Consider the following 27,604-nt stretch of genomic DNA (forward strand, 5'->3'; position numbering starts at 1 on the left):
CTGATGCCAAACCAGGAAAACACAACATGCCTTATTGTATCATAAACATCACACTTGTCGTTTCTTAATTCAGATGTATTTTTTATTAAACAAAAGCAAATGTCTTGGAGTGGAGTGCTACCACTACATGTTTTCCTGTGGGTTGAAATGCACCCTCCGTCCTCTGGCTGTTGCTCTCCATCTCAGACAAGGATTAGGGTACTGCAGTCTGAGGTTCCATCAAAAGCAGATTCAGGAAAAGATTAATTGACTCAGATAACCCCATCTAATTGAACTGCAGGCTGAAGTCCTAACGGCAAATCCCTCCACCTCATGCCCTGCATTCAGTATCTCCATAATCATCAACACTTGACTCATCTGGCAGTGAACCACTTACCACCCTGTCGTCATCAACGCACGTGTCACGACTTCCACCGAGGTCGGTCCCTCCTTGTTCGGGTGGCGTTCGGCGGTCGACATCACCGGTCTTCTAGCCATCGCCGATCCACCTTTCATTTTCCATTTGTTTTGTCTTGTTTTCCCGCACACCTGGTTTGCATTCCCTCATTACTCGTCTTGCATATAACCCTCTGTTTCCCCCTATGTCTGTGTGTGGAATTGTTATATGTAAATGTATGTGTACTCCAGGCTGGTTTGCGCCGGGTTATTGTACCCGTGTGTGTTTAGTTTTCTGAGTACCGTGTTTTGTTCGCCTCAATAAAGGTCTCCATTTGCTACCTATTTCTGCTCTCCTGCGCCTGACTTCCCTGCAGCCAGTTACGCACTCCTTTACAGCACGCACGCACACGCACACGCACACACACACCACCCTGTCATCAACATCGCACAACAAATATTTACAGTACTGTATGTTCCCTGTTGGGTGAATCAGATCACCTCTCTAGATATGACTCACCATATACACCAGTGACCGACCTTGAAGGCCTCCCACAAGGTCACACAGAAATCTCTGTCAGAGTCTGTCTTCACAGCTGAATATAAAGGCAGGGCCTGGGTTTTAACTTGCTCGAAGTTACAGGAATAATCTGATGGTGGGGAGGAGGCTGAGTGGCGTGTGGCCTCCAGCTGCATATTAAATGTGCTCTGGCGTTTCATGGCCCGTCAGCTCTGGCCTGCTTTGTGATGCACAAAAGACACACATTCTCATTTACTCGCACTCACATACCGTACATTCTCACACACACACACGCACGCACGCACGCACGCACGCACGCACACACACACACACACACACACACACACACACACACACACACACACACACACACACACACACACACACACACACACACACACACACACACACACACACACACACACACACACACACACACACACAGCAAATTATGCTGTTCATTACATGGTGAAAAAAAGTAATTTATTGGTATCTGTTTTGTTGATGTAGAAAAAAGTAGTGATACTGGCAGAGATCTGACAGGCTAATCCAGCTAGCTAAATTGGCAGTACTACTGCTGAATGATGAGACAGGTGGTAGATAGAGGCCTATGGTACCAGGTTCACATACACTGAGAGCTATATTTTGCTTCTAAGAACATATTTTCAAAGTACAAGAAGTACAGAAATTTAGACCAAAGCAAAATACTCTCGCATAGACATGTTTAATGCAGGATGATTTAAAAAAAAAAAGGGAGATACCAAGGATGTTCGGTGTTTTTAGTGAAGCTGTTACAAAGCTCATTGATCCAGACAACGTAGCTATGACGTCAAGCTTCACCTGACGTCGTCTCGGAAGTCTCATGGGGGCTCATTACTTTCATGCATGTATCTCTAAGAATGCTCTTTTCAGAAATGCTCAAATATTTCATATTCAAACATTGCCTTCTGGAATCAAGTCACTTGTTGAGGAGACACACTTTGAAATTCAATTCACAATTCAAACACAGTCGACATGTGTGACACCAAGTCCTGGTATCCCTTAGCTGTTGGTGCGCTTGTGTGTCAAATATAGCAAAACATATGGCCAGTTTGCATACCTTATGAAAGATTAGAGCAAAAAAGAAAAGCAAACAGAACAACGCACCAAAAAACAAATCACATTTTCTAAAACTCAGATACTGAGCATTAACATTGAGGTCAGTCTTTCCCATACATTTTCTTCACATATAGATTTATTTACTATTAAATATCGTAAATCTTTTATAAAATAATTCCTCGGAATTCATTCTATGTACATAGACAAGAGTGCACAAGATGGATGGATGGTGTGACATGCCAAGGTGTTTTGGCCAGGCAGGAGCTGCTGTATTCTTGTAGGTATTGATTGTTTCTCTCTTAACTTGGTCTGTTCTCTCTCACTAGGGAATGACTGGTTTCCATACCATAACTACGGTGGCCCTAAGGGGCAAAGTCGATTTAAAAAAAGTTAATTTAGCTCCTTGGGGCAACCGTACATAATACCACTAATAAATATTAAACTCAATTAACTTCCTGCATGTTCTCAGCCAAGGGACAACACTTCAACCTGACGATGACCAACACTGTGACAATAATAGCAACACTGAATCTCAGCCCTGTCCTCTGTCCTCAACAGAACAAGGTTTCAGGACTATCCACAATAATGGATACTAAAACCGCGTAAAAATATTATTGTTTGTTTTTCCGGCATGTTATAGCTCGATCAGCTCCATAGACAAACAGATATGGAGTTTTTCATTAATGTGCATTGAAATACAAGGCAAAAAACACACAGCACATAGCTACATACAAGGCCTGCATGCTCTGTTGCCTAGAAAAATAAATGGTTGCGCTTTAGCATTGATCTCTGATATGACCTCCCGCCATTTTGTGGATCCTTACCAGAAATGGGAGATGTCGGCTTGGGTTATTTAGACGATGGGAATGCTGATGCTTGGCACCGGGGCAAAGTTTCTCCTAGTTAGAGATCTAGGCTCAGCTTGCCCTCCCACAATCCTCAGTGGGGAAAATGCAAAACTAACCAAAGATCAGTGTTTGGGGTCAACTTCAACCTACACCTGTTGGCTCGGTCATGGCATACAATGACATGAATGGCACTATTGCTCCAACACTGCAAATACACACAATGACAATGTGATTGTTGTTGTTGTTGTATACTTCTCTCCAAAAAACACAACAGTAAGACATCATACAGACAAGAACATTCAATATCAACCTGTGACAGAATACTTCATGTGGTTTCGGTTTTCTTTTGGGTTGTTAAAAAAAAACAAAATCACAACGTATCGGCATCCACAGAACTCTGACGAGAGCAGATATCGCTGTATATTACTAAGAAATGTTTAGCTGATAATCACAGTATATTATAGTAAGTATGCTTGCTGTTCAAAATGGCAAAAATACTAATGACTCTAAATTGCTGGTGTGTTTGCCTAAAACACTCGTACTGAGCTTCTTGAAGCACTGAAGGTACACATCAGAGAGTAGTCGATGGATGTAGTGACTCACAAAAGAGAACGCAATCGCGTGGAGCATTTGCTTTGAGTGAGGAACAAACGCGCGTGTTCTGTTCACACACGTCCGTATTGTTTAGATATGTAATGATAATACCATACTATAGCACCTTTCAACAAAAGGTGCTGTATCCCGTGGTGTGGGACTCACATTCCTTTAATTAAGGAGAGAAAAATCGCTTCTGTGTACGGCTGCTCGTTGGGGGGCTTATACGACGACGTCGAGAACGCATGAAAACAAAACAAAGAATGAAAGTAAAAAAAAAACGTAAAAAAAACACACAAGTCGTGATGGGATACAGTTATTCATGATTATTTGTTGTAGTTCCTAAAAAGGTGGTGAGGTTTAGAGGGAGGGATGGAAGGGAGGCTGGGGCTGTCTCTCTCTTCCCCCCGTCTTTAGACTACACAGTAGTTTCATTTCTCCAGGGTCCAGTGCGTATATTCCCTGTGCTGTCTGATGCGTACACAAGGCCGCCTTTAAGGATCCCATTCTGATTGGCCGGTGGGTTCTGGGGGTAGGATTGTCTGCGCGGGTGCATCTCCAGGTGGTGATGCGGCACGATTAGATCCTCCTTATTGGCTTTTTTGCCAAAGCCGCACAGCAAGGTGCCTGTGTCGCCCGCCTCTGCCTGGCACAGAGTGGGGAACAGGTCTGCCTTGGCACAGCAAGGCACGTGCCGGTGGCAGGGGGCGTGGCACGCCAGCGCCGCCTCGTGAGCCACCGCCGCTGCGGACGCATGGCACGTGTGGTGGCCTACTTCCTGGGGGGAAGCAGCCAGGTGGCAGATGTGTCCGAGGCGCTCGTGCGTGCTGTGAGGGCTGTCTGTGTGGGAGCTGTGGATAGAGCCTCCGTCTACACTAGAGGGGATGTGGTAGGCGTACTCCCTCTCTGCCAGCCCTCCTGTGCCAGCCTGCCGATGGCGGCTAAAGTGGCGAGGCTTAGTCCTAGTGCTGCCCTTCAGGCAACGATGCAGGTGGATGCCTGGCCGGTAGCCCTCTGGGTCAGTGTGCAGGAGCACATGCGCCGTAGGCTCCTCCTCCATCAGCTGCTGGCTGTGCAGGGCGGTGCAGCAGGGCGCCACGGGGGACAGGCATGTCACATGGTTCTGCGCCGGCGTCAGGCTGCCATGCTTACAGTGACCCAAGGTGCCACTTTGGGTGTGTCCTCCCAACAGGGCCTTACCTGGGCACGGCGAATCCAGGTGACAGTGCCCGTGCCCATGCCCTATTGTATCCCCATTGACATTAACCTTTGGACACGAGTGACCATGACAACCGTGGTTGGTGCGTCTCCCAGGGCAGCAGGCGCACCAGCAATGCCACACGTCGTCCCGCTTTGCACAGTGGTGGATGAGCACAAAAAGGCCCAGCGTGACGGAGAAGGCCCCGTACAGGCAGCTGAAGATCATGTCCAAGAAGTGGCCCTGCGACACAGCCAGCGCCCCGAAGGCCCACGTGGCCACGAACAAGAAGAGGGTGAAGGCTGCTGTCCTCAGCTGGGCCTTGAACGAATGCTCATTGGCCAGCAGAGAGGGGTTGATGGCAATGGCTGAGTGGCAGCCTGCGTGGCACTGCCCTCTGTTGGGCGGTGGTGGCAGTGCTCCGGGCTCTCCTCCCCCTCCCTGGTGGCAGTGCCCGCCCATGCCCGTGACAGACGGCAGTCTCTGCTGCTCCTGAGTCAGTGCTTTCAGTTCGTACTTCCTCTCTGGGTGGCGCCTCAGCTGGATGAAGGTACACAGGAAGTAGACGCAGGTGACCAGGACGATGAAGGCCACAGGGCCATAGAAGGCTCCCAGGCTGGACTCCCACGCCATCCAGCAGCTGCAATACACACACACACACACACACACACACACACACACACACACACACACACACACACACACACACACACACACACACACACACACACACACACACACACACACACACACACACACACACACACACCACAGTAGGCTAAATTAACATCACCGTATGACCTCAGTGTGTTTTTAATAAACACTGAAATACATAAACACAGAGAAGAGCCATAGGCATCTTGAAGCGATAAATTACCTTAAGTGATAAAGAAAACAAAGGGGGTGGGCAACATACACTGAAGTGTGACTCATATCATCAGATCTATCTGCATCTAATCCATTTTGGAGGTAAATAGTCGTTGCAGGATATAGGTGCATGGAGACTAGACACAGCTGTTGATGAGGCATCTAAAGTTTGTAATGTCCACTTTAAAACGTCAAAAATAATAATATCTACCCCTACAAAAAATGTCCTTTAATTTCACATCTCCTGTTGCTACAGGATTATTTTCCTGCTGTAGCAAACGGGCTAAAATTAAGATCCTACCTGTGTGTGTGCGTGTGCTTAAAACTGTGACCTTGAGAATAGGGGACTGCTGGGTGACTTACTAGGGTGACGTCTCCCCACTGCCATAGTTGTCAATATTGACGCCTGCTGTGATTCCACAGATGATGAAGGGCACTCCGCCACTGACTAAATAAAACCTGAAGAAAGAGAGAGAGAGAGAGATTATAAAATGTGTGACATATAAAAGTCACTTTACAACACCAATATCCTCTGTTTTCTGGGCTGTACTGCCAGTAATCAATAGCAGGGAGCCAGAGAGAGCCAGAGAGAGCCAGGGAGAGAGAGAGAGCAAAAGAGAGAAAGAGATAGTCAGAGAGAGAGATAGATAGTCAGAGAGAGAGAGAGAGATAGTCAGTCAGAGAGAGAGAGGTGAGAGAGATCGTCTGTGTCTGACAAACCAATCAACCTGCACATGTACTCTACTGTATGCTTATTGTTATTGTTGAATGTATGGTTATTTTGACACTTGGTTATTGTTGTTACTGTTGTCCCGTTGACAATTTTGATTCTCATTTTTATTTTTATATTGTAAATATCCAAAATAAGCTTTGGCAATATGTACATTGTTACATCATGCCAATAAAGCTAAATTAATTGAATTGAATTGAATTGATAGTCAGTCAGAGAGCGAGAGAGATAGTCAGTCAGAGAGAGAGAGAGATAGTCAGTCAGAGAGAGAGAGAGATAGTCAGTCAGAGAGAGAGAGAGATAGTCAGTCAGAGAGGGATAGAGAGAGAGAGAGAGAGAGAGAGAGAGAGGTCATGATCAGATGAGCTCATACATTTTTCAGCATGTTCTTAAAAAAAGATAGATTTAGAGTTAGATAGACTTGGATTTTTTTTGTCAGGAACATATACAGGATGCTGTCCTCTACAAAATAACCACTCCAAATCAAAACTCAAAACCTACAACCTGATTTTGGACGGAATTACGGAATCACCTGGAAGGCTTAAAACTACCAAAGATTACTATTCCAACGCTATACAGCAAATGCTCTGGAAAACAACAGAAACCGGAAAACACCATCCAACCTGGAACTGAGTGAGTAATGTTTAGTCTGAAGCTATATTTTATTTCCAAAAGCCAAGAAGAAAAATACATTACATTACTTTATAAGGACTGAATGCTAAATTAAGACTGCCAAAATTGATACAACTTCAAATAGCACTGACGTGTCAAGCGACAGGTGTCAAAGCCCTTTAGCCCAACAATGGCAGGAGAGTCGCACAGTCTGCTCCAACCAAATGGAGAGGCCTTAGAAGCTGCCTCCCGCTGTTCAGAGGTAATTAAAATACAGTACCCTGTGTATGTAAAGAATGATAAGTGAAGAAAAGGTCACAAAATGAAGCTCCTTATGGAAAATCAAGAGACACTTTTTGCTGACTATTATAAAAATGGGAACATCAGCAACCTCATCTTCCACACAAACCATCCCCTGGCATGGCACCGTGCTATATTATCACACTACCCCTCTGTTATGAGAGGGGGTGTTAACGAGGGGTGGAAACTCAGGATACTAGACAATGAGGACTCTGAGTCAGCTAATATACATCTCTTTAAGTCTGGTACAAACAACCCCAAAAAGTTTCAGCTGGACTTTCACCTAATCAAAGAATTAGCCCAGTAGGAGAAGCTCTCCCTTGAGAAAGATACCCCGAGCGGGTCAGACCAGACCCGCTCATTATATAACCCCACAGACGAGCAACCCCAAGCTGAAAGTCAACCTCCCAGCACAGAGTACTACCTCATTGAAATGAAGGATACATTTACCCAGCTAGAGGTAAGGCAGGTGGAGCTGGAACAGCAGGTGATTACACTCCAGTCAGCACAGACCCAGACAACAGTCCAGCTCAACAACACCCCCTTAACCAGACCCGGAGAGCTGGAGGTGGAGAGAGACATATCTGCACTCTGGACTGTGGTGAGACAACTTCAACAATATAAAAAGCAAGAGCAGGAGAAGAACAAAGCACTAGAGGAAAGGATCAGTGCTGGAGGAGAGGTTGAGTGGGATGGCGTGTGACAGAGAACAACCCACTAGAGAGGTGGTCTCCCCCTGCTGGCCTCTCTGCGAACAGCCCACCTCAGCTCCCAACAAAAGTCTCGACACCACAGCAGAACAGTCCACACCAGACCATGACCATAGCGTCGACATCACAGCAGAACAGACAAATGAAGAACCCCAAGCCCAGGGGATCTCAACCCCTCTGAGCACCCCCCCTGTCAGCCACCCTGATAGCCCTCCTGACAACCCCCCCAAACCCACTGAGGACAAACACAAGACACAGATTGTACTCCTTATGGACTCAAATGGAAAATATATGCAAGAAGAAAAAAAATCCCCAAACACAGTGTGTCTAAACTCTGGTGTCCAAACACCCAGCGTGCCCCAGACCTTTTGTCTGAAGACCAACTAAGTTCACCTAGCCACATAATAATACACACAGGCACAAATGACCTGAGAACACAGCAGGAAAGGGTGGCCACAGCACTGAAGGGAGTGATTGACAAAACGTCTTCTACTTTCCCCTCATGCTATCATGAAAAGGCTTCCACTCTGCTACCATACAGCGGGTAAACGCAAGTATTTCCCATGACTGTGCCTCAAAACCAAATGTTTTCCTGGCCTACCACTCCACCCTGGACTTGAACAGCCTCTATGACCAGGTCCACCTATACAAGGCAGCAGTGCCCACCTTCGCCTGGACTCTGAAGGACATCGCTCTCAAACGCAGCCCCAACACTTCACACAGAAGCGACAGATCAATAGACACCCCGCCCAGACCAGCGAGATACTCTCCCAGACCCCACCCCCACTCTTACACTAGCCCAAGCCAATGGCATGTACCAGATGCTCAGCAGGCTCTACTCACACTTACTGGCCTGAGGCCAAACCACACAACCAACAACATTGGACACTTTATGGAACACAAAGCACAACTATGACAACATAACCAACAAAAACGGGTCACAACTCCTGTAGCTCTGTCGCACGCTGGGTATGTACATAGTCAATGGTAGGCTTCGAGGAGATTCCTATGGCAGGTACACCTATAGCTCATCTCTTGGCAGTAGTCCTGTAGACTGCTTTATCACTGACCACAACCCAGAGTCTCTCAGAGCGTTCAGTCAGCCCACTGACACCCCTATCAGACCACAGCAAAATCACAGTCTACTTGAACAGAGCAATACTCAATCATGTGGCATCAAAGCCAAAGCTATTGAGTAATATTAAGAAATGCTATAGATGGAAGGAATGTAGTTTGGAAACCTACCAAAAAACAATTAGGCAACAACAAATTCAATCCCTTTTAGACAACTTCCTGGACAAACGTTCCACTTTAATAGTGAAGGTGTAAACTTGGCAGTAGAAAATCTTAACAGTATATTTGACCTCTCAGTTTCCCTATCAAATCTAAAAATCTCAAATAGAAAACCGAAGAAAATGAACAACAATGATAAATGGTTTGATGAAGAATGCAAAAATCTTAGAAAGAAATTGAGAAACCTGTCCAACCAAAAACATCGAGACCCGGAAAACCTGAGTCTACGCCTTCACTACGGTGAATCACTAAAACAATACAGAAATACACTATGGAAAAAGAAGGAACAGCACATCAGAAATCATCTCAATGTAACTGAAGAATCCATAGACTCTAAAGTCACTTCTGGGAAAATTGGAAAACACTAAACAAACAACAACACAAAGAATTATCTATCCAAAATGGAGATGTATGGGTATACCACTACTCCAATCTTTTTGGCTCTATAACAAAGAACAAACAGCAAAAACATATACAGTGAGGGAAAAAAGTATTTGATCCCCTGCTGATTTTGTACGTTTGCCCACTGACAAAGAAATTATCAGTCTATAATTTTAATGGTAGGTTTATTTGAACAGTGAGAGACAGAATAACAACAAAAATATCCAGAAAAATGCATGTCAAAAATGTTATAAATTGATTTGCATTTTAATGAGGGAAATAAGTATTTGACCCCTTCTCAATCAAAAAGATTTCTGGCTCCCAGGTGTCTTTCATACAGGTAACGAGCTGAGATTAGGAGCACACTCTTAAAGGGAGTGCTCCTAATCTCAGTTTCTTACCTGTATAAAAGATACCTGTCCACAGAATCAATCAATCAATCAGATTCCAAACTCTCCACCATGGCCAAGACCAAAGAGCTCTCCAAGGATGTCAGGGACAAGATTGTAGACCTACACAAGGCTGGAATGGGCTACAAGACCATCGCCAAGCAGCTTGGTGAGAAGGTGACAACAGTTTCTGTGATTATTCGCAAATGGAAGAAACACAAAAGAACTGTCAATCTCCCTCAGCCTGGGGCTCCATGCAAGATCTCACCTCGTGGAGTTGCAATGATCATGAGAACGGTGAGGAATCAGCCCAGAACTACACAAGAGGATCTTGTCAATGATCTCAAGGCAGCTGGGACCATAGTCATCAAGAAAACAATTGGTAACACACTATGCCGTGAAGGACTGAAATCCTGCAGCGCCCGCAAGGTCCCCCTGCTCAAGAAAGCACATATACATGCCCGTCTGAAGTTTGCCAATGAACATCTGAATGATTCAGAGGACAACTGGGTGAACGTGTTGTGGTCAGATGAGACCAAAATGGAGTTCTTTGGCATCAACCCAACTTGCCGTGTTTGGAGGAGGAGGAATGCTGCCTATGACCCCAAGAAACCATCCCCACCGTCAAACATGGAGGTGGAAACATTATGCTTTGGGGGTGTTTTTCTGCTAAAGGGACAGGACAACTTCACCGCATCAAAGGGACGATGGACGGGGCCATGTACCGTCAAATCTTGGGTGAAAACCTCCTTCCCTCAGCCAGGGTATTGAAAATGGGTCGTGGATGGGTATTCCAGCATGACAATGACCCAAAACACACAGCCAAGGCAACAAAGGAGTGGCTCAAGAAGAAGCACATTAAGGTCCTGGAGTGGCCTAGCCAGTCTCCAGACCTTAATCCCATAGAAAATCTGTGGAGGGAGCTGAAGGTTCGAGTTGCCAAACGTCAGCCTCGAAACCTTAATGACTTGAAGAAGATCTGCAAAGAGGAGTGGGACAAAATCCCTCCTGAGATGTGTGCAAACCTGGTGGCCAACTACAAGAAACGTCTGACCTCTGTGATTGCCAACAAGGGTTTTGCCACCAAGTACTAAGTCATGTTTTGCAGAGGGGTCAAATACTTATTTCCCTCATTAAAATGCAAATCAATTCATAACATTTTTGACATGCGTTTTTCTGGATTTTTTTGTTGATATTCTGTCTCTCACTGTTCAAATAAACCTACCATTAAAATTATAGACTGATCATTTCTTCGTCAGTGGGCAAACGTACAAAATCAGCAGGGGATCAAATACTTTTTTCCCTCACTGTACATGATCAAATTAAAATCTTAGAATCAACTATTAAAGACTGCCAGAACCCACTGGATTCTCCAATTACCTTGAATGAACTACAGGACGAAATTAAAACCCTCCAATCCAAAAAGGCCTGTGGTGTTGATGGTATCCTCAATGAAATGATCAAATATACAGACAACAAATTCCAATTGGCTACACTAAAACTCTTTAACATCATCCTTAGCTCTGGCATCTTCCCCAATATTTGGAACCAAGGACTGATAACTCCAATCCACAAAAGTGGAGACAAATTTGACCCCAATAAATACCGTGGGATATGCGTCAACAGCAACCTTGGGGAAATCCTCTGCATTATCATTAACAGCAGACTCGTACATTTCCTCAGTGAAAACAATGTACTGAGCAAATGTCAAATTGTCTTTTTACCAAATTATCGTACGACAGACCACGTATTCACCCTGCACACTCTAATTGACAAACAAACGAACCAAAACAAATGCAAAGTCTTCTCATGCCTTGTTGATTTCAAAAAAGCCTTCGACTCAATTGGGCATGAGGGTCTGCCACACAAATTGATGGAAAGTGGTGTTGGGGGAAAAACATACGACATTATAAAACAACAAGTGCGCGGTTAAAATAGGCAAAAAACACACATTTCTTCCCAAAGGGCCGTGGGGTGAGACAGGGATGCAGCTTAAGCCCCACCCTCTTCAACATATATATATATCAACGAATTGGCGAGGGCACTAGAAAAGTCTGCAGCACCCGGCCTCACCCTACCAGAATCTGAAGTCAAATGTCTACTGTTTTCTGATGATCTGGTGCTTCTGTCACCAACCAAGGAGAGCCTACAGCAGCACCTAGATCTTCTGCACAGATTCTGCCAGACCTGGGCCCTGACAGTAAATCTCAGTAAGACCAAAATAATGGTGTTCCAAGAAAGGTCCAGTCGCCAGGACCACAAATACAAATTCCATCTAGACACCATTGCCCTAGAGCACACAAAAAAACTGTACATACCTTGGCCTAAACATCAGCGCCACAGGTAACTTCCACAAAGCTGTGAACGATCTGAGAGACAAGGCAAGAAGGGCATTCTATGCCATCAAAAGGAACATAAAATTCGACATACCAACTAGAATCTGGCAAAAAATACTTGAATCAGTTATGGAACCCATTGCTCTTTAATAACCTTTTCTCAATAGGGGGGCGCCATTTCGACTTTGTAAAAATTCGTTCCCAAATTAAACTGCCTCGTACTCAATTCTTGCTCGTACAATATGCATATTATTATTACTATTGGATAGAAAACACTCTCTAGTTTCTAAAACCGTTTGAATTATATCTGTGAGTAAAACAGAACTCATTTTGCAGCAAACTTCCTGTCAGGAACTGAAAAATCTCAAATCGGGGGCTCTGTTCCAGGGTCAGTTTATAAATTTCCATGTAATCTATGGGTCGACATGCACTGCGTACGCCTTCCCCTAGATGTCAGTAAGCAGTGAGAATTGGAATGGTGTGTCTAGGTAGATCTGAGGCCGTATAAAAGCTCTTGGAACCGGGTGTGCACTCTTTTCAACGTTCATCATGACGCAAGACAGACCTCAGGATTGCATTCTGAAAAGCTCTCGTTATAGGCCTTAGATATATCCGGCTCTGATTTTATTCGATATAGGTGTTAAAAACATCATAATGTAGTTATTTTAAACCGAGTTATATCAGTTTATATCGGTATATTGCGATTTTCGGTATTTCATTTGTGCTGCGTTATAGTGAGTTGGGCACGTCTTCGCCACATGGCTAATGTTCACTGCTAATTCCAAAGTTGAAGACGACAATCTACAACCGAGTAACGATTCTTCTGGACAAAGGACAACTTGCACAAGATTCTGATGGAAGCTCATCAAATAGTAAGAACTATTTATGATGTTAATTCGTTGTTCTGTTGAAAAATGTTAAACTACTATTCCGGCATTAATTTCGGTCTCACTTTAACGCACGCTGTATGTCGTAGTAACGTTAATTTTAAAAATCTAACACAGCGGTTGCATTAAGAACTAATGTGTCTTTCATTTGCTGTCCAACCTGTATTTTTTAGTCAAGTTTATGATTAGTTATTGATTAGATTAGGTGCCTCTCCCAAGATTTCTCCCGACATTTTGTTTGCAGCTTGGCTGCTATTCTCGTTGTATAACCACGATTTGTGCCGCTAAATATGCACATTTTCGAACAAACAATATATGTATTGTGTAATATGATGTTATAGGACTGTCATCTGATGAAGTTTTGAGAAGGTTAGTGAAAAATGTAATATCTTTTGCTGGTTTATTCGCTATCGCTAACGTGCATGAATCAATGCTGCTGTGTGGTAGGCTATTGTAGTAAGCTAATATAATGCTAAATTGTGTTTTCGCTGTAAAACACTTTAAAAATCTGAAATATTGGCTGGATTCACAAGATCTTTGTCTTTCATTTGCTGTACGCTGTGTATTTTTCATAAATGTTTTATGATGAGTATTTAGGTAATTCACGTTGCTCTCTGTAGTTATTCTAGTTGCTTTGGTGAGAGTTGTGATGGTGGCTGCAATGTAAAACTATGATTTATACCTGAAATATGCACATTTTTCGAACAAACATATGCTATACAATAAATATGTTATCAGACTGTCATCTGATGAAGTGGTTAGTGACTATTTATATCTTTATTTGGTCGAATTTGTGATAGCTACCTATGCAGTAAAAAAATGGTGGAGAAAAAAAAGTTGTGTCTTTTGCTATCGTGGTTAGCTAATAGAAATACATATTGTGTCTTCCCTGTAAAACATTTTAAAAATCAGAAATGATGGCTGGATTCACAAGATGTGTATCTTTCATCTGGTGTCTTGGACTTGTGATTTCATGATATTTAGATGCTAGTATTTACTTGTGGCGCTATGCTAGGCTATGCTAGTCAGCTTTTTTACTGATGAGGGTGCTCCCGGATCCGGGATTGGGACCAATTAGAAGTTATGGTTGTGAGGTCTGGGGTCTGCTCACCAACCAAGAATTCACAAAATGGGACAAACACCAAATTGTGACTCTGCATGCAGAATTCTGCAAAAATATCCTCTGTGTACAACGTAGAACACCAAATAATGCATGCAGAGCAGAATTAGGCCGATACCCGCTAATTATCAAAATCCAGAAAAGAGCTGTTAAATTCTACAACCACCTAAAAGGAAGTGATTCCCAAACCTTCCATCTTAGGGATCGGCGTCCCGCGCCTTGTGTCACGATCGCAGATTTTAGGGAAACAACAAATGTCGGTACATATAAATGTCTTATATCGGCTGAAAGCTTAAATTCTTGTTAATATAAATGCACTGTCCAATTTACAGTAGCTATTACTGCGAAAAAAATGCCATGCTATTGTTTGAGGAGAGCTCCTAACAACAAAACACTTTTTTAATCGTGTTAGGTTTGATAAATTCACCTCTGAAGGTGAAATGTGTACTTACATTCTGAAATCTTGCTCTGATTTATCATCCAAAGGGTCCCAGAGATAACATGAAGTGTTGTTTTGTTGGATAAAATCCTTTTTCATATCCTAAAAAGGTCCATAAGCATGCACGATCGATTTTGTATTTCCACTCGTTGTCACGTTCCTGACCTGTTTTCTGTTGTTTTGTATGTGTGTGATGGTCAGGGCGTGAGTTTTGGGTGGGCAGTCTATGTTTTCCGTTTCTATGTTGGTTTTGGGTTGCCTGGTATGGCTCTTAATTAGAGGCAGGTGTTTTGCGTTTTCCTCTAATTGAGAGTCATATTAAGGTAGGTTGTTCTCACTGTTTGTTTGTGGGTGATTGTCGCTGTGTCTGTGTATTTTGCACCACACGGTACTGTCTCGTCTCGTTCGTTCGGTCGTTCCTGTTTATGTGTTCCTCGTTTCATGTAAGTTCATAGTTTAGGTCTGTCTAGTTCGTTTTGTTATTTTGTTAATCATTCAGTGTATTTCGTTTCGTGTTTTTCCGTCTTGTCAAATAAACATTATGTATTCATCACCCGCTGCGCCTTGGTCTACTCACTCACCGAGGGACGGCCGTTACACTCGTTCAATTTGTAAAGAAAGAAATCTGTGTAAATCTAACCCTAAACGTTGTTTCAACCAGTCAAATAACATTTGTATGTATTCCTCAGAGATCCTAGAACGTAACCAGACTTCACTATATCATTAGGGGTGTAGTATATCCTATATGACACCAAATTTGGTCAGAGAGCGACGCCTTCATGGCACGCCGATGACGAAGGCGGTCTTCACTTGACCAACTCTAACTTCGTCAAATAAGCACCAATCGGGGTCAAACAAAGCTAGCTAGATAGCCAATGAGCTGGGCTTTATGGGAGAATCCTCTATCTGTAAATCCTCTATCTGTCGCAAAATGTAGCTGCTAACCTTGTGCGACAGCATGCCTTTTCCTTTTGGACAACATTTTGAAGAATATTCAGAGTTATGAAGTCATGAAAACTGGTTGTTTTGTAAATGTTGAACTTATAATATGGCTACTAATACTGGAAAAGCTAAATCAAAGTCCAAGTATACAGATTGGACGATATTCTTGCAGAAAAATGTAATATGAAGGCAAATGTCTCCTTCACGATTTGCTCAAATGTACCTCGGTGACTTCACACTAAATGTCATGTAGTTCGCTCATACTTCAAGTTATCCGTCTGAAACTTTGCACATAGACTGCTGCCATTTTGTGGACACCATCGGAATTACAACCAGAGTGATGGCTGGAAGTGGGACCTTTCTGTTGCATTTCAAAGATGGTGGTAGACAAAAAAAAGACAAAACTTTTTTTTCTTTGTATTTTCTTCTACCAGATCTATGGTGTTATATTCTCCTACATTAAAAGTGTTTCCTTTCAAATGGTACCAAGAATATGCATATCTTTGCTTCAGGGCCTGAGCTACAGGAAGTTAGATTTCGGTATGTCATTTTAGGCAAAAAAAAAAAAAAAAAAGGGGGGTATCCCTAATTATAACAAAGCCATCACCTACAGAGAGATGAATCTGGAGAAGAGTCCCCTAAGCAAGCTGGTCATGGGGCTCTGTTCACAAACACAAACACACCCCAAAGAGCCCCAGGACAGCAAAACAATTAGACCCAATCAAATCATGAGTAAACAAAAAGATAATTACTTGACACATTGGAAAGAATTAACAAAAAAACAGAGCAAACTAGAATGGTATTTGGCCCTAAACAGAGAGTACACAGTGGCAGAATACCTGACCACTGTGACTGACCCAAACTTAAGGAAACTTTGACTATGTACAGACTCAGTGAGCATAGCCTTGCTATTGAGAAAGGTCGCCGTAAGCAGACCTGGCTCTCAAGAGAAGACAGGCTATGTGCACACTGCCCACAAAATGAGATGGAAACTGAGCTGCACTTCCTAACCCCCTGCCCAATGTATGAACATATTAGAGACACATATTTCCCTCAGATTACACAGATCCACAAAGTATTCGAAAACAAACCCGATTTGATAAACTCCCATATCTACTGGTTGAAATACCACCGTGTGCAATCACAGAAGCAAGATTTGCCACAAGAAAAGGTCAACCAGTGAAGAAAAATTGTAAATACAACCCATATTTATGCTTATTTATTTTCCCTTTTGTATTTTAACCATTTGTACATCATTACAACACTGTATATACACATTATATGACATTTGTAATGTCTTTATTCTTTTGGAACTTCTGTAATGTTTACTGTTCATTTTTATTGTTTATTTCACTTTTGTATATTATAACTACTTCACTTGCTTTGGCAATGATAACATATGTTTCCCATGCCAATAAAGCCCCTTGAATTGAATTAAAATTGAGAGAGAGAGATAGTCAGTCAGTGAGAGAAAGAGAGAGATAGTCAGTCAGAGAGAGAGAGAGATAGTCAGTCAGAGAGAGAGAGAGAGATAGTATGTCTACAGAGAGAGATAGTCAGTCGAGAGAGAGAGAGAGAGAGAGAGAGAGAGAGAGAGAGAGAGAGAGAGAGAGAGAGAGAGAGAGAGAGATAGTCAGTCAGAGAGAGAGATAGAGACTTAGACTTTCTGTCTTTCTTTAACTTCTCTAGGGTAGGGGGCAGCATTTTCACGTTTGGGTGAAAAGCATACCCAAATTCAACTGCCAGTTACTCATCCCCAGGAGATAAGAGATGCATATTATTAGTAGATTTGGATAGAAAACACTCTGAAGTTTCTAAAACTGTTTGAATCATGTCTGTGAGTATAACAGAACTTATTTAGCAGGCGAAACCCCGAGGACAAACCATTCAGATTCTTTTTTGGGGGGGTCACTGTCTTTTCAATGAGTTTTCATTGGGAAACCAGATTTCTAAGCGAATTGCTTGCATTTCCTACGGCTTCCACTAGATGTCAACAGTCTTGAGAAATAGGTTGAGGTTATTCCTTTGTGTAATGAAGAAATACGGCCATCTTGAAGTCGAGGCACTCCAGGTGTCCTGGACATGCGCTTCAATCAAACAGAAGGCATGCTACATATCGTTTTAATCCTGTATTGAACACATATCATCCCGCCTTCAATTTTATCGATTATTAACGTTAAAAAATACCTAAAGTTGTATTGCAAAAGTAGTTTGACATTTTTTGGCAAAGTTTACAGGTAACCTTTGAGATATGTTTTTCTGGATCAAACACGCCAAATAAATGGACATTTTGGATATATATCGACGGAATTAATCGAACAAAAGGACCAGTTGTGATGTTTATGGGACATATTGGAGTGCCAACAACAGAAGCTCGTCAAAGGTAAGGCATGAATTATATTTTTTATTTCTGCGTTTTGTGTCGCGCCTGCAGGGTTGAAATGTTTTCTCTCTTTTGTGGTGCTATGCTCAGATAATAGCATCATATGCTTTCGCTGAAAAGCCTATTTGAATTCCGACATGTTGGCTGGATTCACAACCAGTGTAGATTTAATTTGGTATCTTTCATGTGTGATTTAATGAAAGTTGAATTTTATAGTAATTTTCATAGTAATTTATTTTAATTTGGCGCTCTGCATTTTCTCAGGCTTTTTGCCAAGTGATACAGTAGCGTCTTGCCTAAACTCAGATTTTTTTATATAAATATGAACTTTACCGAACAAAAAATACATGTATTGTGTAACATGAAGTCCTATGAGTGTCATCTGATGAAGATTATCAAAGGTTAGTGATTCATTTTATCTCTATTTCTGCTTTTTGTTACTGCTCTCTTTAGCTGGAAAAATGGCTGTCTTTTTCTGTGACTTGGCTCATACCTAACATAATCGTTTGGTGTGCTTTTGTCGTAAAACCTTTTTGAAATCGGACACTTTGGCTGGATTTACAACAAGTGTAGCTTTAAAATGGTGTAAAATACTTGTATGTTTGAGGAATTTAAATTATGGGATTTCTGTTGTTTTGAATTTGGCGCCCTGCAGGTTCACTGGTTGTTGACGAGGTGGGACGCTAACGTCCCACATACCCTAGAGAGGTTAATGAAACATTCTCATTTCATTAAAACCTCACCCCCCCCCAAAAAACAAAAATATCCTGTACTGCATACATGTACCATACTCACCTTGCCCTCTACCCCACGATACAAAACAACACCACACATCACAATAACCAAAAACCTCACCACTTCTACAACCGTATATCCAAAACATCTTCCCCAGCTATACAGACAGCCCCCCCAACACACCATATCTCCTGAAACATCGCCACACTTTTTATCATTTTATAGAACTCAAATTCAACCCTAAGGCGCGCAGAGACCATCCCATTGAATAATAGTAAAGGGTATGTTATCCCTCCACCTTTGACCCTGTTCCTCCTTGTTAGCCAAATAGCCTACTTTGCCTGAGCAAACAGAAAATTCAACAAAACACATTTGGCCTTCTCCTTATTTGAATACCTGTACCCCATTATAAACATCCCAACAGTAAAAACCACCCCCAACCTCTCACACAGACATTCCAACAGAGACGTTAATGGCATTAACCTGGCGCACACAGAAAACACATGAATCACAGTTTCTCTCATAACACAGAAAGGACACCCCTGCCCGATTCCCGGTTCAACCCGTGCCAACCAGCTGTTAGTGGCCAGGGCTCCATGTAAAACCCTCCACTGGAGGTCCCCTGACCTCTTTGGTACTGGGGGTTTGTAGAGCCCCCTCCATCTAAAACCCACCATACTCTCCGCCCCACATACCCCCTGCCACTGATGTGCCTTCACTCCTGTTAGGCTCCTAATGTTCCTTACCTTAATGCAGAGGTTGTAGAGGGCTTTACCTCCCACCCTTTCAAACTCCCCCAGGCTCAGAGTGTTAAAATCTAACAAGTTCTCCAGACCCCCTAGCCAGTCCCCAGTCTCTGCCGTCACCTGGAGTGGCGGAAACATTGGTGGCCTCTCCCCCTTTGGACGCTCAAACATCCCCCTTACCGACTCAGACAGTGCCTCCTGGACTTCCTCCAGGAATCTCTCCAGCAGCCTAAGAGACGTTATTCCTGTTTGTTGTGCCAGGACTTCCGGGGATTTCCACCCCTCCTCTCCCAGCAGTCGCAGGTCACCCAGCCTTAGTAAACCCGCTGCCATCAGTTGCCTCTGCAGGGTGGCCGACTGAACTGATCTCTAAGGGATGGCTAGGTTGTGGAAGATAGACTCCTCCCACACCCACAGCCCAGGCTCCACACCCCCTTCTCGTGTGGGCCTTAGCAGCTGCCAGGCCCTTAGCACTGCAGAGTAAAAGTCGGAGAGAGCTGCTGTACTCAGCCTCTCCAGCTTCATGAGGAACAGCTGCTGGTCCAACCCTAATCCGCCAGCTCTCCTCAGTAGAGTGCATGCTGGTTCCCTTCAGCCGACATCAGTATGGTACAGCAGTCTCTGCACCATCTTTAGTCAGAAAGTAGCCACCCTGATCTCCAGTTCCACCAGGCCCTGTCCTCCTTTGTGGACGGTCATGTACAATATTGCCGCCCTCAGCCAGTGATGGCCACTGCCTGTGACAGCCCCTCCCAGTTCTTCGTGACCCACCTCTCCGAGCCCAGGTACACCCCCAACATTTTAAGCCCTTCACAACCCCACTGCAAACTCCCTGGAAGCAGCGGAGGGGGCCTATCCCCCCCATGCCCCAGTTTACCTTAGCTGGCGAAGCTCCCTCGTACGCCTTCAGACTAGTCTCTAGTGCCTGCATATCCTGACTATCACAGAAACGTAATCTGCATATGCTGACACTGCTATGCCTGTTAACACACCCATGGCTGTCCAGCACACTCCCTGCAGTCTCCTGCGTAGCAGGCCCAAAAAAGGCTAAATGGCTAGTGTATTTAACTGCCCCGATAAAGGGCATCCTTGTCTAATGCCCCGTCTCACCCAGACTGGCCTACTGAGCCCCCCTTCCACCTTGACCATACATGACGCCCCAGCATACAACATCGCCACATAGGTCCAAAAACTTTTTCCAAACCCAAAATCAGACATCACAGATACTCATGGTCCACTCTATCAAAAGCCTTCTCTTGATCTAAAGAGACCAGTCCAAAGTTCACATTAGAACTTCTCGATAAGTCCAACATGTTCCTGATTAAGAACAAGTTGTCCGTGATTGACCGTCCCGGTACACAATATGTTTGGTCCTTGTGTACTACAGAGTCCAGAATTCAGTCTGTTAGAGAGGACCTTGGCAAATATCTTGTAGTCCACACAGAGCAATGCCACAGGTCTCCAGTTCTTAAGTTCACACAAGTCCCCTTTTTTGGGCAGGACGCATTCACGCAACACGCAAAAGAAGTCCAGTCCAATTATTCCCCAGAATATTTTATGAAACTCCACTGGGAGTCCATCGACCCCCGGTGCACGGCCGGGGGAAATCTGGGTTACGGCCTCTGCCAGTTCACGGGATAACAGAGGAATGTCAATTTCATCCCTCTGTGCCAGAGGGAGCTTAGGGAGTTCTGCAAACAAGACCTGGGCACACATAGGATCACACAGTTCTGCCCTATAAAACTCAGTATAAAACTCCACAGTTCGCTCCTGCATCTCCCCCACCACAGAGGTCACCCGCCCATCAGACAGCCGTAGACAATGCATACCCTTGGCTTCACCGCTCTGTCTTTCTAAACCAAAGAAGAAGGAGCTGGGAGCATCCATCTCCTTGAGCATGGAGAACCTAGCTCTTACAAGTGCTCCCTTTGCTTTAACCTGGAAAAAACTGCCCAGGTCCCTACGTATTTCAGCTAAATTAGCCTGGAGGCCTATATTGCCTTGCCCCACCATCTCTACCTCTACCTCCATCTCACTAATACAACACTCGAGTTCCCCCAATACTCTCCTAGCCTCTGAGGACGAGAGAGCTGTATACTGTTGACAGAAAAGCCACATTTGGACTATCCCACATCCCACCATTGACTCAGAGACTCATACTCCTCTCTTTGCTGCCTCCACCTTTCCCAAAAAATCTGGAAACCTGAGCAAAAGGTAGCATCTTGTAAGAGCTTTACATTAAACTTCCAATATGCCGAGGCCCTGGTGAAATAGACAGCCGAGCCATGGTTATGTGGTGATCTGAAAACCCCACCGGGAGAATGGTAGCGCCCAACAGCCTATTGCTCTGATTCCTGGACATGTAAAAACGATCAAGTCGGGCTGCACTCACCCTAGCTCCAAAGACCACCCATGTATACTGATTAATGATGTCCCTTAACACTCCCACTGATCCTGAATGAGGCTCTTCCCCATTTCTGTCTTTCGTAAAATCCATTGCACAGTTCCAGTCCCTGCCGACCACCAGCTTCTCCTCAGGCGCTACCTGTGAGAGTTGCTGTCTAAGACACCCAAATAGAACCCCCCTCTATCTCCCTGTGTTAGGCGCTTACACATTTATAAAGACAAAACCCATGTTGTAAAAGCAGAAATTAACAACAAGCAGCCTACCCCTACACACCTCCTTTGAGGAGCTAATTTTTACAGACAGACCCGGTACAAAAATGACTGCCACCCCTGCACTAAAATTTGTCCCATGGCTCAACACACTTGCCCCTTTCCACCAGAGCCCCCAATCAATTTCATTCACCATATCACTATGCGTCTCCTGCAGAAACAACACCTGTATTTTGGTTTGTTTTACATATTCACCCAAAACACTCCTCTTTCCCGCATCTCTGGCGCCATTTATATTAAGCGAGTCTACCCAAAGAGTCTCCATAAGAAGTGGGAGAAAAGCCAGCAAAGAAAGAGACCAATAGCAAAGCTCAAGAGAGCCCTCCAAACCAAACACTCAAACTCCAAAAAAACTCCCAGAATGCACTGCAAGAGAGAGAGAGAGAAAAAATAGAATAGAAAAAAGAGCCATCAAATTTTACAACCATCTAAAAACAAGTGACCCCAAAACATTCCATCACACAGCTCTACAATGTCAAGAGATGAAACAAGAGAAGAGTCCACTCAGCCAGCTGGCTCTGAGGCTCAGTTCACCAACCCAAACCAACCCCATAGAGCCTCAGGACAGCACTCAGAAAATATGGCCCAACCAAATCATCACAAAACAAAAAGAAAATATATCAGCTATTGGAAAGACACCACAAAAAATCTAAGTAAACTTCAATGCTATTTGGCTCTAAACAGACAGTACATGGTGGCAGACTATCTGACCACTGTGACTGATAGAAAACTGAGGAAAACATTGTGTAGGTACAGACTCAGTGAGCACAGTCTGGCTATAGAGACCGGTCGTCACAGACAAACCTGGCTGCCCAGAGAGGACAGGCTGTGCTCACTCTGCTCCAGGGGAGAGGTAGAGACAGAGCTGCATTTCCTATTACACTGTGACAAATACTCAAACCTAGGAGAATATTTCTTTCCCAAAATTATGATTCAATACAAAGAATTTGAAACTATAAAAGATGAAGAGAAAATCTAATATTTATTGGGTGAAAAGCCAAAATGTGCAGTTTTGGCAGCCAAATATGTGTCCTCCTGCCACAACCTGAGGGACAGCCAGTGAAAAGTGCAAAGTAATGTCGATAATATTTCCCTGCTTGTTTTGTTTTGTCTTTCATACCATGTCATGTGTCTTCTCAGTCATGTTGACACTGGTCTACTACCATTGCTTTAATGTATTGTTGTTCTGATTAACATTGTTGTTGTAGTTGTTGTTAATGGTAATCCCATGTCCACTACTACTATTATTATTGCTGTTGGTCCCACCATTTATTTATATATAAATATATATATATTATATATATATATACATATATATTTTTATTTTATTTTTCGATATGTATACTTTAACAATGTAAGTAATAATGAACTTGCCATGTCAATAAAGTCAATTGAATTGAATTGAATTGAGAGATAGTCAGTCGAGAGAGATAGTCAGAGAGAGAGATAGTCAGAGAGAGAGTCGAGAGAGAGAGATAGTTAGTCAGAGAGAGAGAGAGAGTCAGAGAGAGAGAGTCAGAGAGAGAGAGAGTCAGAGAGAGAGATAGTCAGAGAGAGAGTCGAGAGAGAGAGATAGTTAGTCAGAGAGAGAGAGAGAGTCAGAGAGAGAGAGTCAGAGAGAGAGAGAGAGTCAGAGAGAGAGATAGTCAGAGAGAGAGATAGTCAGAGAGAGAGAGAGAGAGTCAGAGAGAGAGAGAGATAGTCAGTCAGTCAGACAGAGAGAGAGATAGTCAGTCAGAGAGAGTGAGAGATAGTCAGAGAGAGAGAGAGAGAGAGAGAGTCCGTCAGTAGTCAGTCAGTCAGTCAGTCAGTCAGAGAGAGAGAGCGCGCGAGAGAGACAAAGAGAGAAAAATAAGAAAAAGAAAGAGACCTGAGGATGTGCTTCTCTCTGTGTGCCGGCTTGGGTTGTAGACTGGAGATGAAGGGACAGAAAACAGAGAGGGAGAGAGAAAAAAGAGAGAATGAGAGACAGCATGCGAGAGAGGAAGAAGTACAAATTGACCTCCTACTCTCCTCTCTCCTGTTCTGCACAGTATAAACAACTCTACAACTCCTCAACATAAGAACAGCTCTGAGATACAGTATAACACATAACAAGTAGACAAACAGCTTTATTTGTGCTGGATGGAGCATGTTCACACTGCTTGGCACATCCACTTCTCCTCAAATCGGAGATGTCTCTATTACGGCTTGAGATATTTTCCAAGCACTGTTTCAGCCCTGGAAAAAACACAAAGCAGGAACATGTAGTCCCCGTCCTCTCTCCCTCTGTCTGTCTTGCTATTGCTCTCTCCCCTTTACCCCAACCCCTTTTGTCCCCACCTCTCTCCCTCTTCCCTTACACTGCACCCATCCCAAAATTCTATTACGATCAAGATGTTTGGGCAGGCAGGTGGAAGCGGGAGCATTACCGGGGCTGTCATTGTCTGAGTGGGAGTGATTCCCTCGGGACTCTCCTCCAACAGAAAGTCATTTACACACATGACAAGGAGATAAGGAGACAAGGAGACAATGAGACAAGGAGACAAGCATAAAGACGAGAGGACCAGGAGATGTTAAAGCCTAGTGCTTTATGACCCCTATTTCCCCTCTCTATCTCAACTAATCACCAGTCTACAATCCCAGCCTTCCATGCCAGGCTGACACACACATAATCACGCATGCACACAGATACACGCGCACGCACGCATACATACACAGGAACACATCCTTACTGTAGGTCTTTCTCTCTCATTCCCCCTCTCTCGCTCTCTGTGTCTCGCTCTCATTCTCTCTCTTATCGCATTACTCTCCATTAAAGAGTCTTTTAAACTCACGACACAAAATGGCAGACAGTGCAGAGGGCGGGCACTTTTGAGATCAGTTTTGGGGAGCAGCAGCAATCATCAACTGATATAAATAGACATCTAAAGACCCCGGAGCGAGAAGTGCCTCCTCCCGCTCTCCTCTGTCTATGTACTGTCGTCTGTCTCGCTGTCTGGCCCTGGATATACTACAGGGAGTGGAGCACTCAGGCCAGTCCACATGTTGTGATATTTACCGATGATGGAGGAAACTGGTGCAAAAACGGGTGAATAAAGCCGCATTGTGTAATTGGTTGCTGTGCCGCTTACCGTAACGCGTTCTATTTTGGGTCACTGAATACTGATGCAGACACTGCACACTGATACAGACACAGCACCACTGAAGTTATTACTGTATTGCAACAACAACAAAAGAGAGAGTATTGCCCAGTTCCGCTGCTATTTTTAATGAAGTGAAGTGAGTGTTCAGTGAGTACCCTATCTCCTGTACTTATTTGCATCCTAAGCATTTAACCAGTGGAGCCAACACATCACACACAGGGGTCAATTGGACAAAGGTCACCGTGACAGAATGCCGGATTAGCTGACAGGCCAAATAAACTGCTACCATCAGATTCTGTAATCTGGCTTTTTCTGGGCTGAGAAGAAGGGGGGATAGGAGAAGGATGAGGAAAATGGATTTGTCTCCAGAGGCTAAGTCTCATTGCCTGGGCCCCTCTGATGGCAAGCATTAGACACACACATACACCTCCAGAAAATGCCAGAAATCCCCCTCCCTGTGCTGCGCAGGTGGTCGAGGAGTGTGAAGAGAGGCTGAGGGTCCTTGTCCTCAATGACTTTCACTGGCATCCAGCTGCAGATGGTTCATGTAGGAATGTGCACCGAATACCTAATGTTGACATTGCAGGCTACCTGGATTTCATATATTGTACCATACAATACTTGAAAAGGAGGGTGTAATCAACTTTTTATTCAAGATTTTCCATGTAGCTTCTTCAAATGAAAGAATGATGCAAGAGGAAGGTTCCCAGAACCAAACTGATACCACAAACCGATGAACATCCAGAGAACGTAATGTGCCAGCTGGGAAGCTACTTCAGCACTTTCTATTAATTCTTTGTCTCCGTTTATTTCTTTACTGTTGTGACTTCAAATGTTCGACAGTTCTCCATGAGTAAAGTGTCAAAGCCTGTGGCAACATATCTTTAACGATACAATGACATTGCCATCTTCAAGATTCTATGGTAAACCTGGTGTTGGTGTGCTATCTGTCCGTCTGTCTCTCATCACCACGGGTCAACCTTTCTTAGTCCAACAGGCTTTCCTGTCGAATTTGCTCAAATTGAGTTACACAGTAGAGTTGTGATCGGCAAAGCGCACACACGGCACTTTCCTCCAGCGAGCAAGGAGTGTCTCACTGTCCCAAAGCTGATGCCAAGCATAATGAGTAATGTTGCGTTCACGTGCTATCGGAGTTTTCGGGAAGCTCTGAGAAAATGTTACAAGTAACTGCCAAAATAAAGGACACACCAACATAAAAAAAGGTGTCTTAATAGGGTGTTGGGCCAACACGAGCCAGAAAAGCTTCAATGCGCCTTGGCATAGATTCTACTAGTGTCTGTAATTATTTTGGAGGGATGTGCCATCATTCTTCCATGAGAAATTCCATCATTTGTTGATGGAGTTTTACACACACTGAGCATTTTAATACATGACCCTAAGCATGATGGGATGTTAATTGCTTAATTAACTCAGAAACCACACCTGTGTGAAAGTACAGTACCTGCTTTCAATATACTGTGTGTCGCTAATTTACTCAAGTGCTATCTTAATTTTGGTAGTTACCTGTAGCTAAACTTTATTATTAGCAATGTTAGCAAGCTTATCAAGCTAGCTAAAATCGGATTGGTTGAAGAATTGTTCAAACATCAAAAGCACTTGTACTCAATCATGTCGGACCTACCACTTCTTAGTTCCCAGTTTTCTATTTCCCACAAGCACGTGAAGCCAGCATATGCAGAAACGGAAATAAGTAAATTAATATAACACCGGAAGTGACGTTAAATCGGATGTGCGCACTTAAGCGGATATGAATTAAAGCCACGATCAGACAGATTGAGATTAAACAGTTAAACAGATTGAGATTGGTGATAAGGTCACAGCTCTGAAAGCTGACGTACAATGCAGGCTCAGCAGGCTCAGCAGGCTCACAGGCGATTGAGGCAATTGTGTCGAGCATTGGGTGGGCACCATGGTAACAGGTAATAGTTTAAGTCTGCTCGCTCTCTCCTTTCGCCGGATCAACACTATTTCCTCTTCTCTCTCCCTCTCCACTGTTGCTCTTCCCTCTCTCACTCTCTCCCAGCAAAGCAGCCTCAGCCAGAGGACTCAGCCAACACACAAACCAAACCCATTTATCATCATCGAAACCAAACAACTTCCTCTGTCTACCTCAATAGGTACTTGGACTCAAAACCATAAGAAGAAAAAAACAGAGGGTGAGAGTATGAGTACCTCTATAGTTTACTCTGACCCATCAGTCACCTACTACTTGGCACAGACGCTCAGACTTTTCCCCTGTATTTGAGTTTTGAATATAATTAATTTAGTCATATGTGTAA

At 43.8% G+C, this 27,604-nt stretch overlaps 1 protein-coding gene across 2 annotated transcripts in view; it reads right to left on the bottom strand.

Moving 5' to 3' along the window:
* Positions 1–1,364: 1,364 nt before the first annotated feature.
* The window catches only part of LOC139570722 (adhesion G protein-coupled receptor A3-like), a 266,327-nt gene continuing 240,087 nt past the window's right edge, over positions 1,365–27,604 (bottom strand). Inside the window, exons 18-20 of one of the 2 annotated variants that reach the window (XM_071392853.1) lie at positions 24,050–24,091; positions 5,864–5,959; positions 1,365–5,273 (exon numbers count right to left, since the gene is read on the bottom strand). In XM_071392853.1, the coding sequence (XP_071248954.1) occupies positions 3,854–5,273; positions 5,864–5,959; positions 24,050–24,091 (1,558 nt within the window). In that variant the 3' untranslated portion in view covers positions 1,365–3,853. The remainder of the gene's footprint in view (positions 5,274–5,863; positions 5,960–24,049; positions 24,092–27,604) is intronic. The other variant, XM_071392854.1, reaches the window with a different exon arrangement.

Source organism: Salvelinus alpinus, chromosome 3 (genome assembly GCF_045679555.1).
Source record: "Salvelinus alpinus chromosome 3, SLU_Salpinus.1, whole genome shotgun sequence".
NCBI lineage: Eukaryota > Metazoa > Chordata > Actinopteri > Salmoniformes > Salmonidae > Salvelinus > Salvelinus alpinus.